Genomic DNA, 17,067 nt, shown 5'->3' on the forward strand with positions numbered 1-17,067 from the left:
CAGTGCACACCTTTGATGCCAGCACCAGGAGATAGAAGCAAGTGGATCTGAGTTCCTAGCCTCCTGGCCAGCCCATTCTACTTAAAGAGTTCCAGGCCTGCAGGACTTTTGATATTATCTATACAGTTGTTTACCTAGTCTGTTCAAGCTTATTTCCTAGTGTTTTGCATAGTGTCAGGTTGTAGGTTGTAGGTTGTTCTGAAATCATTTCTAGAATAAGCTTCCATATCCTTGCTAGGATTAAGGCACACACATCACATCTATATTGCATAAAGTCAGTAACAATCACACAAAACAAGAGCTCAAGTTTACATATCCCATTTAAAACTGGTTAGTTGGTCACAAAGGCTCAAGCACAGGGTTGACACAAGAAGTCTCATTCTATTTATGTCATAGTGTTCAGCACAAACCAAAGCAACTCTGGTAGTACAACTGTCAGGATGTCTTACTACAGTCAATCTAACTGTCCCAGGTGGCACCACTCAGGCAGATTATTGATGTGGCAGGCAAAAAAAACCTTACACCTTACAGATTATGACTGCTACTCAGTGTGCATCATTTTGCTAGTGTTTTATCAAAGACTTAATTGAAAATTGTGATCAAACAGTTGGAGTCTCAATGTGTAAAACGACTCTCTCTGCATATTGAGAGTCAGTAACTATACTGAGGGGTTCTTTAAAATCCATAAGTACCATGAGAATGGCATACAATTCTGCATTTTGTACAGAATTGTAAGGGCTTTGAACCACTTTGCTAATTTTTCCTGATTTATATCCTGCCTTACCTGATTTGTTTGCATCAGTGTAAAATGTATGAACTCCAGAATTAGGTGTTTGTCTTACAATGCGTGGAAGGATCCAAATCGTTTTCTTTATGAATTTGATTCTCTCAGTTTTGGGATAGTTGTTGCTAATCGTTCCCAAAAAGTTACTGCAAGCTCTCTGCCAATATTCGTTATCTTTCCATAAGGAGGAAATTTCCTCATTAGTTAAAGGTACTATAATTTCTGCTGGGTCCCTTCCTATTAGCTGACGAAGTCTTAATTTACCTTTTATAATCAAGTCAGAGATCTTTTCTATATATGTTTTTAGTTTTTTATTCTGTTTATGTGGTAGGAATATCCATTCTAATATGATATCTTCTCTCTGCATCAAAATCCCTGAAAGATATTTTCTAGATGGTAATATAACCAGAATACAGTCTAGGTTTGGATCCACGCGGTCCACATGTGCTTCTAGTATCCTCTTTTCTACCCATTCTAATTCCTTCTCAGCTTCAGCTGATAGTATTCATGGACTATTCAAGTCCTTATCCCCTTTTAGGGCCATTTTCAGGTTTTTCAAATCATGCCCTTCTACTCCAATAATGGTTTGCAGTTGAGAAATCTCTCCTAGTAATTTTTGAAGATCATTAAGAGTCTGGTAGCGATCTCTTCTGATCTGTACTTTTTGTGGTCTAATTTTCTGTAGACCTATTTTATATCCTAAGTAGTTGATAGACTCTCCTTTTTTGTATTTTTTCAGGTGCAATTTGTAATCCCCAGCGAGGTAAAACTTCCTTTACTTTCTCAAAGATTTTTTTCTAATATTTCTCCTTTAGAGTCAGCTAACAATACATCATCCATGTAATAATAGATTATGGATTGTGAAAACTGTTTACGAATTATTTCTAACCGTTTTTGTACGAAATATTGGCACAGGGTGGGGCTATTTATCATTCCCTGTGGCAAAACCTTCCATTGATCTCTTCACCAATTGAGAATTACTGTAATTAGGTACCGTGAAGGCAAATTTCTCTTTATCTTGTTCTTGTAAAGGTATAGTGAAGAAGCAATCCTTTAAATCAATAACTATAATAGGCCATTCTTTGGGTATCAAAGAAGGCAAGGGAATTCCAGGCTGTAGAGAGCCCATTGGCTGGATAACTTTATTGATGGCTCTCAGGTCTGTAAGCATTCTCCATTTACCAGATTTCTTTTTGATCACAAATACAGGAGAATTCCAAGGGCTGGTTGATTCCTCAATATGTCCAGCATTTAGCTGTTCCTGAACCAGGCTTTCTAAAGCTTCTAACTTCTCAGAGGTCATAGGCCATTTTCCTACCCAGACAGGTTCCTCTGTTAGCCATTTTAAAGGTAGGGCTTTTGGTTCCTCTGTTTGTTCAGCACTTGTATTCTGTTTTTGTACCACCTGGATATTTGGTCTCTGCCTTGTATAGTACTTAATAATATTTTTTCCACAATCATGAGGTCGTTTATGGTTCCTATCTAATACTGGAGGAATGTTAATCTGTGTATTCCATTGCTGTAATAGATCACGACCCCATAAATTTATCACTACATCAGCCACATGTGGTCTCAACCTTCCTCTCTGTCCTTCTGGTCCTATACATTCAATCCATCTCGTGCTTTGTTTTACCTGAGACAGGGTTCCAATCCCTAAGAATTGAACATTTACCTCATGCAGGGGCCAAGATTTATTAGATATGAGAGTTACATCCGCCCCTGTGTCCAGGAGACCGTCAAACAGTCTATTATTCATCTTAACTATCAATCTAGGCCTATGACTATTTATAGCGGTTTGCCAAAATATACATTTTTTATTTCCTTCTGTCATATTTGATTCAACTTCCGTCACTAGTTTGTCATCTGGAGCAGTATGAGGTTTTATAATAGGCACAGAATTTTCTAATTGTCCTGTGGGAAATTGTCTTCCACTGTGACTGGGAATGTTCAGACCACCTGTGATGTAGGAGCCTTCGAGAGGCCCCCTAAGGAGTTTCCCGATAGTAAAGGGTTACAGATGGTGCCCACGTGGCTAGTAAGAACTTCCACTTAAAATTTAACAAAAGCTTAAAAAAGGGTTTTAGAAACAAAAGAAAAACTTCTAAAGGTTTACAGTGTGTTTTAAAATATACGTAGACATGAAAAAAAAATGAAATGGTTTTAAAGAGACAAAGAGGAACTGGGTGTGGTGGCACACGACTTTAATCCCAGCACTGAGAAGATAGAGGCAAGCAGATCTCTGATTTCCAAGTAAACCTGGTATGCAGAATGAATTCCAGGACAGATAAGAGATACACAGAGAAACCCTGTCTCAAAAAATAGAAAAGAAACAGAATAATAAAAAGGCCACATAAAAATGGAGAGAATCTGCATACTATATGGCATTATATTGTCTTTGTATCTTTTGACTGCTAAGACTATATAACAACAACTGTTAAAGGAAATGCTTCTGGATTAATCCAATTTATATATTTTAAAAATGCTTTGACTCAAAAATTTAAGTCTAAGGACAAGTTACTGGGGAAAAGGATTTCTATTTTTGTTTCCACAGAAAATAAAAGGCTGTGGATTCCTTCCAGAATAATGTGGTTTGAGCAAGCCAGACCCCCTGAACCAGAGTTCCTGGTGATCCAACATTCAAAACAGCTTGGACAAAGCAGCTTGCAAACTACAGCCAGGATATCTACATCTTCTTAGGATCCCCATGACAGCGCCCTTTATCAGCAGGAAGTAGTTTGGAAAGAACGATGCCCAAATTCCCAAATATTGTTTATAAATGTTTGTTTTCATTTAAATGGACCTGATTATAAATGGTTAATGACCACAACCAATATCTTTTTAAAGGTAAAAAGGAGATTATGGTATAGATATGAATACTTTGTTTTGGAATGGATTTTCATTTATTGATACAATTTAAGGTCAATTTTGTGATATGTATATTTCTCCTCTTGTTTAGATATTGTGTTTATATAAATCATTTAGAAATGTAATATATAATTTAGTACAGATTATAGATAATTACCTATGATAGTCAAAGCTTAGAGTTAAGTTAGTTAGGTTTTTCAAGATACACAGAGAAGTATTTGAGATAGATAGGCATTCTTCAAACCTTTAAAAGACCTACAGAATATGGCATTTAAAATGGTTTAGGGTTTTTCTTGACAGTGAGACATAAATGCTCCTGGCAACACCAGAAAGGAAGATGGACCTTGAAGAAAAGCTTTATGGAGTTTACTTCCAATATGGCAAGACGCTAGTCTTGGACAAGATACTGCTCTTGTCTGGATTGTTTGACTTTGTGCTATATAAACTGGACATGCAGGACCCACAGAAAAGTGACTGCTGATTCAAGATGGACATTGCTACAGAGTTCCTGCTTCATGGAAAAGTCTGCCAGACAGTCTGCAGGACACAGAGAAAAGTGACTGATAAACTGCCAATACAAGAAGACTGTTTAAAGTTTCCTGCTTTGCTGAAGAGTCTGCTAGACACACTATGGCCTATGGGCTGAAAATGGAAGATTACAAAAGAACTTCGGGTGACCAGGCAGTGAGTTGTCTCTGTCATTTCTAGAGCTTATATATTATCCTTCTGTGGTCTTTGAAGGAGTTGAAGACAGATAGTTATGGTTATAGTTTTCATTAGTTAGGATTAAAGATAAGTTACTTAGACTTTAGACACACAAAGATAGAATAGATGATGGAATATTTTCTTCAAATCTTGCTAAATGATAATGGACTAAATATTGTTAATTGTGATTCTTACTTGATAACTGTTGTATAATATATTTTTCTGTGTTAAGGTTAAAACCCTTCTTTTTATTTAGACAGAAAAGAGGAGATGATGGGAGATGTCATTCTATATATACGTTTCTCATACTGGTTAATGAATAAAGCACTGTTGGCCAATAGGAAAGGAAGATAGGAGAGACTAGGAGACAAGGAGGAAAGAGGAAGTAGTAAGGAGAGGTCAAGATGGAGAGTCTGGAGAAAGCAGAATGCCGGCCGGCTCCCTGTAGAATAGCTCTTAACAAACTATGGCAAGCGAAATTTTGTTAAAAGGAGACTTGTGGAATTGCTACGGGCGGGAAAACACGCAAGCAGGGCAGGTGCTGAGCAGCTCTGTGCAAATGCAAAGTGCAGTGCGGAAATGGGCAAAAAATGAGAAGCGGTGAGTGCCTTCTCAGGTCCGCTTTGGCGGCAAAGATCTCCTTTGCTGTAAGGAAGAGGCAAATGTCCCAAAGCTGTGGTGAGTCCACCTGGTTAGGCAAGGGACCCTGCTCGTTGGGGGAGGGGAGCGGCGTCTGCCGCCTGGGTGAAAATCCTAATCCCACTTCTGACACCAGATATCGCAGTTAAATAGGGATCAGGATAAACAAATAGGCCGAATAGATGTTTATTCAGGGAGAAATAACTTACAACCTAGACAGATGAACACCAGGGAATTCCACCCAATGCTCTCCTGTCCAAGTCCTGCCAGCAAGAGAGCTTTTTCCGGCTCTCTCTCCGACCTCCTTCCACAGGAAACTTCCTCCCATCGCTCCACCCCCCCCAATGGGCGTGGTTAGTGCCACAGAAGGACTATCTCACTACAATCCAGTTGTGCCAGAACAATTTGTTGAACATGCTTTCTTCCTTCCATTGTAAAATTTTAGCTTCTTTGTCAAAAATCAGCTGTTCTTTGTGTGTGGGTTAATATCAGGATTTTCAATTTGATTTCATTGGTCTACCTTTCTATTTTTGTGCCAATGCCAAGCTGTTTTCAGGATTATAGCACTATAGTAGAGCTTAAAGTCGTGATGGTGATGCCTCCTGAATTTTCTATATTGTACAGGGTTGTTTTGGCTATCCTAGGCATTTTGTTTTTCCATATAAAGTTTAGTATTATCCTTTCAAGGTCAGTGAAGAATTGTGCTAGGATTTTGATGGAGACTGCACTGAATCTGCAGATGGCTTTTAGCAAGATTGCCCTTTTTACTATGTTTATCCTACCTATCCAAGAGCATGGGAGATCTTTCTATTTTCTGGTGTCTTCTTTGATTTCTTTCCTTAAAGACACTAAGTTCTTGCTATATAGGTCTTTCACTTGTTTGGTAAGCATTACCCCAAGATACTTTATGTTGTTTGAGACTATTGTAAATGGTAATGTTTCTCTGATTTCTTTCTCAGCTCCTTTATCTTGTATATAGTAGGACTCCTGACTTTTTTAGTTAATCTTCTATCCTGCTAATTAGCTGAATGTGTTTAATCAGCTGTAGGAGTTCTCTGGTAGAGTTTTCCAGGTGACTTAAGTAAACTATCATATCATCTGCAAATACTGACAATTTGACTTCTTCCTTTCCAATTTGCATCCCCTTGATCTCCCTTTGTTGTCTTATTTCTTTAGCAAGAACTTCAAGTACAATATTGAAGAGACATGAAGAGAGTGAGTTGCAAAACCAAATGGCAGCCCACGGACTGGGAAAAGATCTCCAACAACCCCACATCTGACAGAGGGCTGATCTCCAGCATTTACAAAGAACTCAAGAAACTAGTCAACAAAACACCAAATAACCCTATTAAAAAGTGGGGTACAGACTGAATAGAGCATTCTCAATAGAGGAATCTAAAATGGCTAAAAGACACTTAAGAAAGTGCCCAACATCCTTAGCCATCAGAGAAATGCAAATCAAAACAACTCTGAAATACCATCTTATTCCTGTCAGAATGGCTAAAATTAAAAACACCAATGACAGCTTATGCTGGAGAGGATATGGAAAAGGGGAACACTCCTCCAATGCTGGTGGAAGTGCAAACTTGTTCAGCCATTTTGGAGATCAATATGACCATTCCTCAAAAAAATGGGAATCAGTCTACCATAGGACCCAGCAATTCCACTCTTAGGTATATACCCAAATGATCCACATCCAAGCAACAAAGACATCTGTTTAAATACATTCATAGCAGCAGCATTATTTGTGTTTTTTTTATTTTACATATCGATCCCAGTTACCTCTCTCCCACCTTCTCATGGTCCCTGACCACCCTTCCCTCCCATCCCACTCCCACTATACATGTAGGGTGGTGACCTTCAAGGGGGGGTCATCTACATCTGTCAAGTCCTTTGAAGTAGGGACTGGGGCTTCTCTCCTGTTTCTAAGTTAAGGGAGTATCTTTCCATGGAGGATGTGCCCCCAAAGTCCTTTTGTGCACCAAGAATACATCCTTGTTCCACTGTCTGAGGTCCCTTACACTGCTCAGGCCTTCTAACTGAGACCCATGTTTAAGGGGGTCTGAATCAGTCCCATGCTGGATTCCCAGCTATCAGTCTGGGGGCCCATTTGCTCCTCCTTGTTCAGGTCAGCTGTCTCTATGTGTTTCTTCAGCCTGCTCTTGTCCTCCCTCTCTGCATCTGGATTCCAGTTTGGCTCAATATTTAGTTGTGGGTGTTTGCTTCTGTTTCCATAGGTCTCAATGATGGTGGATAAGTTAGTCTTTGATCTCATTATCAGGAAAGGGCATTTAGGGTAGCCTTTCCACTGTCGCTCAAATTGTTAGTTTGGGCCAGCTTTAGATGCCTGGCCATTTCTCTAGGTTTAGTTTTCACTTCAAACGTATACGGGCTCCCCCTTTTATAGTCTCTCTCTCTCTCTCTCTTTCTCTCTCTCTCTCTCTCTCTCTCTCTCTCTCTCTCTCTCTCTCTCTCTCTCTCTCTGGTCTATACCTCCCATTACTCAGTCTTCCTATTCCCACATAATTTCTTCTCCTCCCCCTTTTTTTTCTCCTAGTTCCCACTCCACCCACTGTGCCCCTACTCCCCATGTGCTCTGGAGATCTTGTCCCTTTCCCCTTCTGTGAGGGACCTTATATGAATCTCTTAGAATCCTCCTTGTATCCTAGTTTCTCTGACAGTGTGAATTATGGGATGGTGATCCTTTGCTCTATGTCTAAAACCCATATATGAGCGAGTACATACCATATTCCTCTTATTGTGACTTGGTTACCTAATTCAGGATGGTTTCTTCAAGTTCCATCCACTTGTCTGCAAATTTCAAGATTCCATTGTTTTTATCCACAGAGTAGTATCCCATTGTTTTTTTCCCACAGAGTAGTATTCCATTCTGTAAATGTGCAACATCTTTATTATTATTATTATTTTACATGTCTATCCTGGTTCCCTCTCCCTCCTTCTTACCCTCTCTGCTCACTCACATGCACCCTTACCACCCTCCCATCCCATCTCCCTGCCTCAATTCCACGTGTAGGGCAATGGCATCCAGGTGGGGTCATCTAAATCTGTCAAGTCATTTGAAGTAGGGACTAGGGCCTCTCTCCTGTCTCTAGGATAAGGGAGTATCCCTCCATGGGGGATGTGTCCACAAGGTCCTTTTGTGCACCAGGGATGCATCCTGGCTCCACTGTCTGAGGTCCCTTAGACTGCTCAGTCCTTCTGGCTGAGACCCATATTCAGGGGGGCCTGAGTCAGTCCCATGCTGGATTCCCAGCTATCAGTCTGGGGGCCTGTTAGCTCCTCCTTGTGCAAGTCAGCTGTCTCCATGTGTTTCTGCAACTTGGTCTTGTCCTCTCCCTCTGCATCTGGGTTCTAGTTTGACTCAGTGTTTAGTTATGGGTGTTTGCTTCTGTTTCCAACAGGTATTAGACGAGGTCTCCATGGATAAGTTAGTTGTTGATCTCACTATCCGGGAAGGGCATTTATGGTAGCCTTTCCACGGTTGCTCAAATTGTTAGTTGGCTGCAGTCTTGTAGTTCTCTAGACCTTTCTTTAGGTTCAGTTTTATTGTCAAACCAATATTGGTTCCCTCTTTTATGTTCTCATTCTTTCTCTCTTGCTCTCTCTCTCCTACTCCTCTCTCCATTCATAGGTGTATATACTTTTAGCTATTTTGTCAAAAATCAGGTGTTCATAGGTGTGTGGGTTAATATCAGGATTTTCTATTTGATTCCGTTGGTCTACTTGCCTATTTTTCTGCCAATACCTGGCTGTTTTCAGGACTATAGATCTGTAGCAGAGCTTAAAGTCGGGGATGGTGATGTCTCCTAAAGTTCCTTTATTGTACAGAGTTGTTTTGCCTATGCTGGGTCTTTTGTTTTTCCTTATAAAGTTGAATATTGTTCTTTCAAGGTCAGTGAACAACTGTGCTGGGAATTTAATGGGGATTGCATTGAATCTGCAGATTGCTTTTAGCAAGATTGCCATTTTTACTATGTTTATCCTACCTCTCCAAGAGCATGGGAGATCTTTCCATTTTCTGGTATCTTCTTTCGTTTCTTTCTTTAAAGATACACAGTTCTTATTATATAGGTCTTTCTCTTGTTTGGTAAGCATTACCCAAGATACTTTATGTTGTTTGTGGCTATTGTAAATGGTGTTTCTCTGATTTCTTTCTCAGCCCCTTTGCCATCTGAATAAAGTAGGGCTACTGATTTCTTGTTGTTGTTGTTGTTTACCTTGTAACCTAGCAGCATTATTTGTAATAGCAAGAACCTGAAAGCAACCTAGATGCCCGTCAACTGAAGATGGATAATGAAGATGTGGCGCATTTACACAATGGAATATTACTTAGCAGATAAAAAAACAATGGAATCTTGAAATTCGCAGGCAATTGGATGGAACTTGGAAAAAAAAAAAATCCCGAGTAAGGTAACCCAGTCAAAAAGAAGAACATGCTATGTACTCACTCATATATGGATTTTAGACATAGAGCAAAGGATCAGCAGCCTATAATTCATACCACCAGAGAAACTGGGATACAAGGAGGAACCTAAGAGATTCATGCAAGGTCCCTCACAGAAGAGGAAAGGAACAAGATCTCCTGAGGATATTGGGAGTTGGGGGAGACAGTGAGTGGAGAGGGAGCTAGGAGAAAGAGAAGGGGAGGAGAGGAAATCATGTGGGACTAGGAAGATTGAGTCAGGGGAGGTATAGACAAGAGAAGAAAAGTGGAGAGAGAAAGAGAGAGAGAGAGAGAGAGAGAGAGGCCATAAAAGAGGGAGCCATTAGAGGTTTGATGAGAATACTGACTCTAAAGAAATGTCCAGAGATCTACAAGGATGATCCCAACTAACAATCTGAGCAACAGTGGAAAGGGTACCTTAAATACCCTTCCCTGATAATGAGATTGATAACTAACATATATGCCACCATATGGAAACAGAAGCAGATACCCACAACTAAACACTGAGCTAAACTAGAATCCAGATGCATAGAGGGAGGAGTGATAAGAAAATGAGGACAAGACCAGGCAGACCTGAACAAGGGGGAGCTCATGGACCCCAGACTGATATTTGGGATTCCAGCTTTGGACCAACTCAGGCCCCCTGAATATGATTCTCAGTTAGAAGACCTGGGCAGTCTAAGGGCCCTCTGACAGTGGAAACAGGATGTATCCCTGGTGCATGAAAGGACTTTGGGAGCACATTCCCCATGGAGGGATATTTCCTTAGTCTAGAAGCAGGAGGGAGGGCCTAGCCTGAACTACAAATGACTTGACAGATTTTGATGATACCTCCTGGAAGGAATCACCCTCCCTGTTGAGTGGGGAGAGGGGTTTGGGATGGGAAGGGGATTGAAGGGCATGGGAGGGAGAGGGAACTGGGATCAATATGTGAAATAAGAAAAATAGTAAATATATATTTAAAAACAAAAGAAATACTTTGGATCTTAATGGTCCTTGCAGCTAATTCCAGAAGAGTTGGAGGGTCATATGTTAAGTTGAAAGACCTAAAAAGTAATGTTAATGATGGACTAACCTGGAAACCAATATCTGTTCCTTGGAATTTGCTAGCTTTCTCTCACAAGGCCCTGAGATAAGAATTCACACTGCCCCTCCTTTCCTGTGAGTCAACAGGTGGTAAATAGGGTACTTAGGAAACAAAGAGATAGCTGTAACTCTGGTTTGCCCAGACAAGATTAATTAGCACACCCTGAGGCCCTAAGGTCTGCTGACCCTAATAGCAGACCATCTGGCCTCCAAGGGTCACATACTCAATGGACAGAGGGTCCCACCCCCTTCCTAAGCTTGTGGGTTTGCCTTTAAAAACACCTGGGCCCAGGGGAGGGAGCCTGTGTGCTGGAGGAGCCTATTTGTGCAAATGTTTTCCTGTTCATTAAAGCCTCTTGCATTTTGCAGCAACTGAACTGGACATTGAGTTCTTGGGGTATCGACCGATCCTGGAAGACTCCTCATTCTGAGGGTCTTACAAAATCTCCAACAAACCGAACAACCAATGGATTTCCTCTTAAACTCAACTCTTCCAGATGAATAATGTTGAAGATCTCTTCTGGCAGGTATGTCAGTAAGTTATTGTGGAGACTGAGAGCAGGTAGTGAATGCAACTGTGAAAATTGAGGAGGCACACTTTGGAGTTTGTTGTCACATAACACCTAGTAATTCAGAGAGGGTAGATTTGCTAATTCTGGTGGGATTTCTTTAATGAAGTTCCCTCCAAGGCATAAGCATTCTAAACGCTGCAGGAGTGCTCTGCAATTTCAGCTGGTTGCAGCCCGGGCTGAGGGTCTGCAGCAAGCCTAGCCCTGGCAGTTAGGCGGGCACCTCCTGGAAAGAGTTGCCTTGCTGCTGAGGTTGAGCACCTGTGGGCTACGACAGAAAGGCAAGTGGGCCAGGCCCTTGGGCAGCGAGCCGGGGCCGCCGAGATGGTTGTTCCTGGCACAGGCCGCTCAGCGACAGCAGCTCTGGTCCTCGCAGCCATGATCGTGCTCACGTCGAAGCCGCTGCCTAGCGCCCACCGCAGCGAGGGCAGCAGCAGCCCCAAAAGCGCCTCCCGCCCGCCCGCCTGCCCGCCTGCCCCTCCTCGGAGAGGGCCCCCACCTCCGACCCCAGCATCTTGGCCGAAACGCTGAGGCAGGACTGGTTGAGCTCGGCGATCTCGCGGCTTCCTCCAACCCGCACGAATCCCAGCACACCCTGGCGCCGGTCCCGGAAGTGGCGTGCCTGCAGTCCCCTACCGCTCTCCCCGTGTGGCCGCCAGAGTCAAGCGATGCCCACGCCTTGTGTGTGCGCGCGCAGCTCAGGGGCGGGCCCGGTTACCTCATCGGTTGTGCCTGATCCTCCGAGAACTGGCTGAATCGTCCTGGGCTCGGTGGAGTCCGCCTGAGGCTTCCGGGGGAATCCTATTGCTGATTTTATTGGCTGACATCACTGCAAACCTGGCAAACCCTTGCCCGAGGTAAATCAAAGTCTTTTTGTTCCCTTTTGTTTGGTTTCATTTTCAGTGGTCTCTTAAAGAAGAATGTTTTGAATATTGCCAACCAAAAGTATACCTTTTCACAGGGTCACGTGTTTCTGCAGAGGGAACTGTTGAGTCGATTTTCCTCAACCTCCAAGGAAGTGACTCTGGACTGTAAAATCAAAAGGTTTTTTATTACTAAGAGCCAAATGAGCTGGGACATCACTGTATAGGAAGAGTAAAGCCCTTGCTTACAATGGCAAAGCATTTTTAAAACGGAAAAGGGAATGGGAGGCTTGAGACTGCTAGTCTCAGTTCACAAGGTTTCCAAGGTTACAGACATTTCATAGAGTACAAAGTTCCTTTACAAGGTCATTATGGATAGGCAAGATTGATTAGCACATGTGCAAGGTTAGGGGGTTTTCTTATTTTTGTTCTGCATGTGGCTCTGTAGTCAGGAAGTTATCTACTGGCAGAAATTTTTGTTCTCTCTAGTTTTCCCTTCTTGCCATTAGCCCTAATTTTTAATTTACCATCACAGGAACAACATGAGAGATCTTAGAAATATACAGAACAGTCAGCAAGATGAAATCAGTTAAGGTCATCATGTCATAGATATCACTCATCATTAAAAATCTTTAAAGTAGATGGAATACCCCAAAATAAGTGTTTGAAATGTGAGTGGACTGCATAGGCACAGTTTTTGCCACCACCCCCATCATAAAGCTTCTTGGGAAAGACAAAGGTTTATACTTTCATGAAAACTGTTTTTAAAGGAAAGATGACAATGCTAAGAGAAGTTCAAATCACAGACATCCCAGTCTTTTGAATCTGGCACTGTGTTAGCTGACAGCTGAAGTATATGAGGGAAGCTACTTCTTCATGGGGTTAAGCAATATACAGCCCCCAAGATACACAGGTAATTACATATTTCCTCTACTTAGGCTTTCCTCTTAAAGTTTAAAGAAACTTTCAAGACAGTGGAATTATTTAGAGGAAAAAATCCTTCAGCACTGAGCCTGAGGGAAGCAATTTACCTTTGAATTATAATACTTATTAATGGTAGTAACTATCTAATATATATGAAGATGCTTTGGGTATCTTGATTAATAGAAAAAAGTATGCCACAATATTAAAATTATATTTTCAAATAAGCCATAGAACTAATACATTATAGATTGTTTAAAAGTAAATGTGAGCATCTCAAAATAAGAAGAAGATGGAAAATTCTCCATCATTTAGCTCCAATGAAAAATGCATTCCACAGCACTATGAATGGTCTCAGTAATACTTTGAGCAAAACTAGTATTTCTTTCACTACAACATCTAAAGCATTCATCGCTTGAGATCTCAGTTTTGTTCCATAGGATACAAATTGGAAATTTTATGACATCGATGTATATTTTTTAAGGTCCTATGCCAAGCTTACAGGAGTCAGTGATTCTCAACCTTCTGAAAGCTGAGACCCTTGAATAGAGTTCTAATTACTCATGTGTGAGCATATCTGCATGTGGGATGACATGCCAGGAGATGGATGGAGGAATTGTGTCTCAGTAAGACCATTGGAACTGTGTTTTCTAATAATAGTCTTAGGTGACCCCAAATGAGTTGTGACTCACAGGTTGAGAACCAGTGTACTAAAGCTTTCTTGAATAGTGTGGCTCTAGATATCACAGCTAACTAGAAAAATGACCACAGAAAAATATGCACTGTGTATGAAAATGTAATATTTCTTATTATTTTTAGTGAAGGCAATCACTAAATTTGGTCTATAAAAGAAATCTTCATGGAAATAGCATTATATTTCTTGTTGATGTGACTTTGATGATCCCTCATGAAAGGCCTTACCCTCTCTGAAGAGTGGATAGGGGTGGGATGGGGGAATCGTGGGGAGAGTGGGAGGATGGGAGGTAGAGGGAACTGGGATTGGTATGTAAAATAAGATTGTCTTTAAATAAAACCAAATACTACTCTTCAACTTAAATTATTAAGACTTTCCATAACAACTTTTCAAAGTTCAAAGGTTGACTCAATAGTTTGTGCAGGAAATATCATTTTTGTGAGTTGATGGTTTTCTCATTACTAAGTTAACAGATACAAGCACAATTGAAAGAAATATTTGGGTATATCTATTTTCCAGAGATTAATTTTTCAGTTTTCCATATGTGGAGGCGTCTCTGCCATGTTTTCCCACCACATAAAGCCCTATAGAGCTTGTTTGCAATAATGGATACTACCCCTTCAAATCATGCGGCAATGTACAGCTATAATGCCAAAATTTGGTTTTGGTGAAGGACATGGTCAATGTGAAGACTTTGGCTTAATTTATAATCAAAAAATTTCTCTAGATTATGCCTCTTAGAATGCTTTGAAAATTGATATCTTCAGCAGAATTCCAGGGCACACAAGAAGACGAAGACAGATCATGTCCATATCTAAGACCTGCACGAACAATCTTACAGAAATTGATGACGTCAGGAATGGTGTTTCAGTGAGAGGAGGGAATGTAGATTCATGTGCTCATCTACTTCTCAGGGCCTTGGGGCACTAAGTTTCTGATAACAAGCAAGTAAATTATTTCTTGGGCTTATGAATGGCCAGTGGACAGATTAGTTGAACTAACTGGCTGCCTGAGCAGATGATATAATTCAGGCCAGTGTCTTCAACTGTTTCCCTATGGGCATTGTGTAGGAGGAGGCATGTGCCTATCTGCTTTTCGGAGCTTCTGTCAGTCAAGTAATTTAGGCATACTGTCAAGCTATTTTAGAAATTATCTGTAAGTGGATATGTCAATCAACATTCTTACAAAAAAATCTTGAAAAATTTACCCTTAAAATACTTTTAAATTGTAGAATTTCTACATCTTGGGGTATGTGTTGAAAACCAAATTTCAGACTAACCTCTCTGTAACCAGTGTTCTTGCTACTTACTATTCAGATATCTTAGAAACAGAAGAGATGTGCAATATGCAAAGAGGTTATTGACAACTAAATTTGCTTCCTAACAAAACATGTGACATTAAGCACTTACGTGAAAATACGAAATAATTAATATTTGCTTATACTATCTCCATTCAGCTCACAAGTTCAAGGAGGTCATTTATTGTATTTGCATTAACAAACTCAGGTTACATTTTAACTCATGGCTTTTTTTTTTCTTCTTCTTCTTTTTCTTAGATATAAGGATAAGCAGAAGGGAACACATAGTGAACAGAGGACTTTGATTTTCCAAGATGCCTGCAAAGTGGATGTCTGCTGTGCTGCTTCTGCTACAGATGACTTGCTGCTTCAGATCTGGGAACTGTGGGAAGGTGTTGGTGTGGCCAATGGAATACAGTCACTGGTTGAATCTAAAGATAATACTGGATGAGCTTGCACAGAGAGGTCATGAAGTGACAGTTCTGAGACCTTCAGCTTCCATCTTTCTTGATCCCCAAAAGTCACCTGGCCTGAAGTTTGAGAGTTTTTCTACATCTATCAGTAAAGATGACCTGGATAAGGTTTATCATAGGTTTGCGGATGTATGGACTAATGAAATATCAAGAGATACATGTTTATCATACTCTCCTTTGCTACAAAATTTGTTTGGTGCATATTCTGATAGCTATCTAAGTCTTTGTAAAGACACAGTTTCAAACAAACAACTGTTGACAAAACTACAGAAATCCAAGTTTGATGTGCTTATCTCGGATGCTATTTCTCCTTGTGGAGAGCTGATAGCTGAACTGCTGCAAATCCCTTTTCTGTACAGTCTTCGCTTCTCTCCTGGCTACACAATGGAAAAGTACAGTGCAGGACTTCTAGTCCCTCCCTCTTATGTACCTATAATTTTGTCAGGATTTGGGGGTCCAATGACATTCATGGAGAGGGTAAAAAATATGATATGTATGCTTTATTTTGACTTTTGGTTCGAGACTTTTAATGAGAAGAAATGGGATCAGTTTTACAGTGAAACTTTGGGTAAGTTATGTTTCTTTTCTGTAGTTCAGTAACCAAAATTCCACAAGTGTTTAAATCTACCCTTGTGTCAATGAAATAAAAAGTGAGAATTCTCTTTTATAGGTGATTAAATGTAATATATATTAGCTACCAAACTCACAAACTCTGTAAAAGCTCATATTACTGATCAAATGGAAGCAGGTAGCAGTTCTGATACAGGACATTCTGATGAGGTATACATTGCAAAGAGATGCAAGAGACCTTCCCTAAGTGATTTATTTTACTATAATTTTCATCTATTTTAATAAATCACCAGCTCATTAATCAAGTTTTGATTGATGTAGATTAAAGAATCACATATTTTACAATTCCAATATGTATTTAACACTGAAGAAATTGTTTTTGCTTGGATACACCACTGTCTTTATTTAAATTAAAAAGTGGTGTCTGAAAACATGCCAAAAGGTTAAGAGTATTTTCTGTTCATGTGAAGTGCCTGAGTTCTGTTAGTAGTGCCACGCAGATTCAGTGGCTCAAAATTTCCTGTATCTCCAGCTTCAGGGAGCATGCTGCCCTTTTATACCTGTGGGCACCTGAATAAACTTAGCATATACTCACACACACACATACATAAACAAATGGATAAATCATGCCACGCATTGGTGGTACACATCTATAACCCCAGCACAAGGGAGGTAGGGAGGCAGAGTCAGGAGGACCTCTGTGAGTTTGAAGCTGGCCTGGTCTACAGAGAGAGTTCAAGGACAGGCTCCAAAGCAATACAGAGAAACCCTGTCTCAAAAAACCAAACAAATACAAAAGAAATCAAAAGATATTTCCCTGTATTTCCTAAGTATTCTTTTATGCTTAAAAGATACCGTGTTGGTTCACAGGCTTGAAAAAAAGGAATTGTGGTTGCTTCTAACACCACTTTCCTTTATTATGTACGGTCCTAGCATCTATTGTTTAAACACTACAGGATCATGGGCACGTGTGTGCTCAGTCTGTACTTTTTGAAGTCCTGGGTTTTTTTTTTTTTTTTTTCTCTTAAACAAATATGCCATAGTTAAAACTGGCCAAAAATTTCTATTATCATAACTTCTGAAAATGGTATGATTGTTTTCATAGGATGAGTGCTATTAAATTTCTTAATATGAAA

At 40.4% G+C, this 17,067-nt stretch overlaps 1 protein-coding gene across 1 annotated transcript in view; it reads left to right on the forward strand.

Annotated features, from left to right (window-relative positions):
* LOC127232465 (uncharacterized) overlaps window positions 1-17,067 on the forward strand; it is a 58,317-nt gene that overhangs the window by 28,023 nt on the left and 13,227 nt on the right. Inside the window, exons 8-11 of the mRNA XM_051198598.1 lie at window positions 11,391-11,631; window positions 11,728-11,970; window positions 14,359-14,461; window positions 15,203-15,929. Of these exons, the coding sequence (XP_051054555.1) occupies window positions 11,391-11,631; window positions 11,728-11,970; window positions 14,359-14,461; window positions 15,203-15,929 (1,314 nt within the window). The remainder of the gene's footprint in view (window positions 1-11,390; window positions 11,632-11,727; window positions 11,971-14,358; window positions 14,462-15,202; window positions 15,930-17,067) is intronic.

The sequence above is a fragment of the Phodopus roborovskii genome, unplaced genomic scaffold (assembly GCF_943737965.1).
Source record: "Phodopus roborovskii unplaced genomic scaffold, PHOROB, whole genome shotgun sequence".
NCBI classification, from domain to species: Eukaryota; Metazoa; Chordata; class Mammalia; order Rodentia; family Cricetidae; genus Phodopus; species Phodopus roborovskii.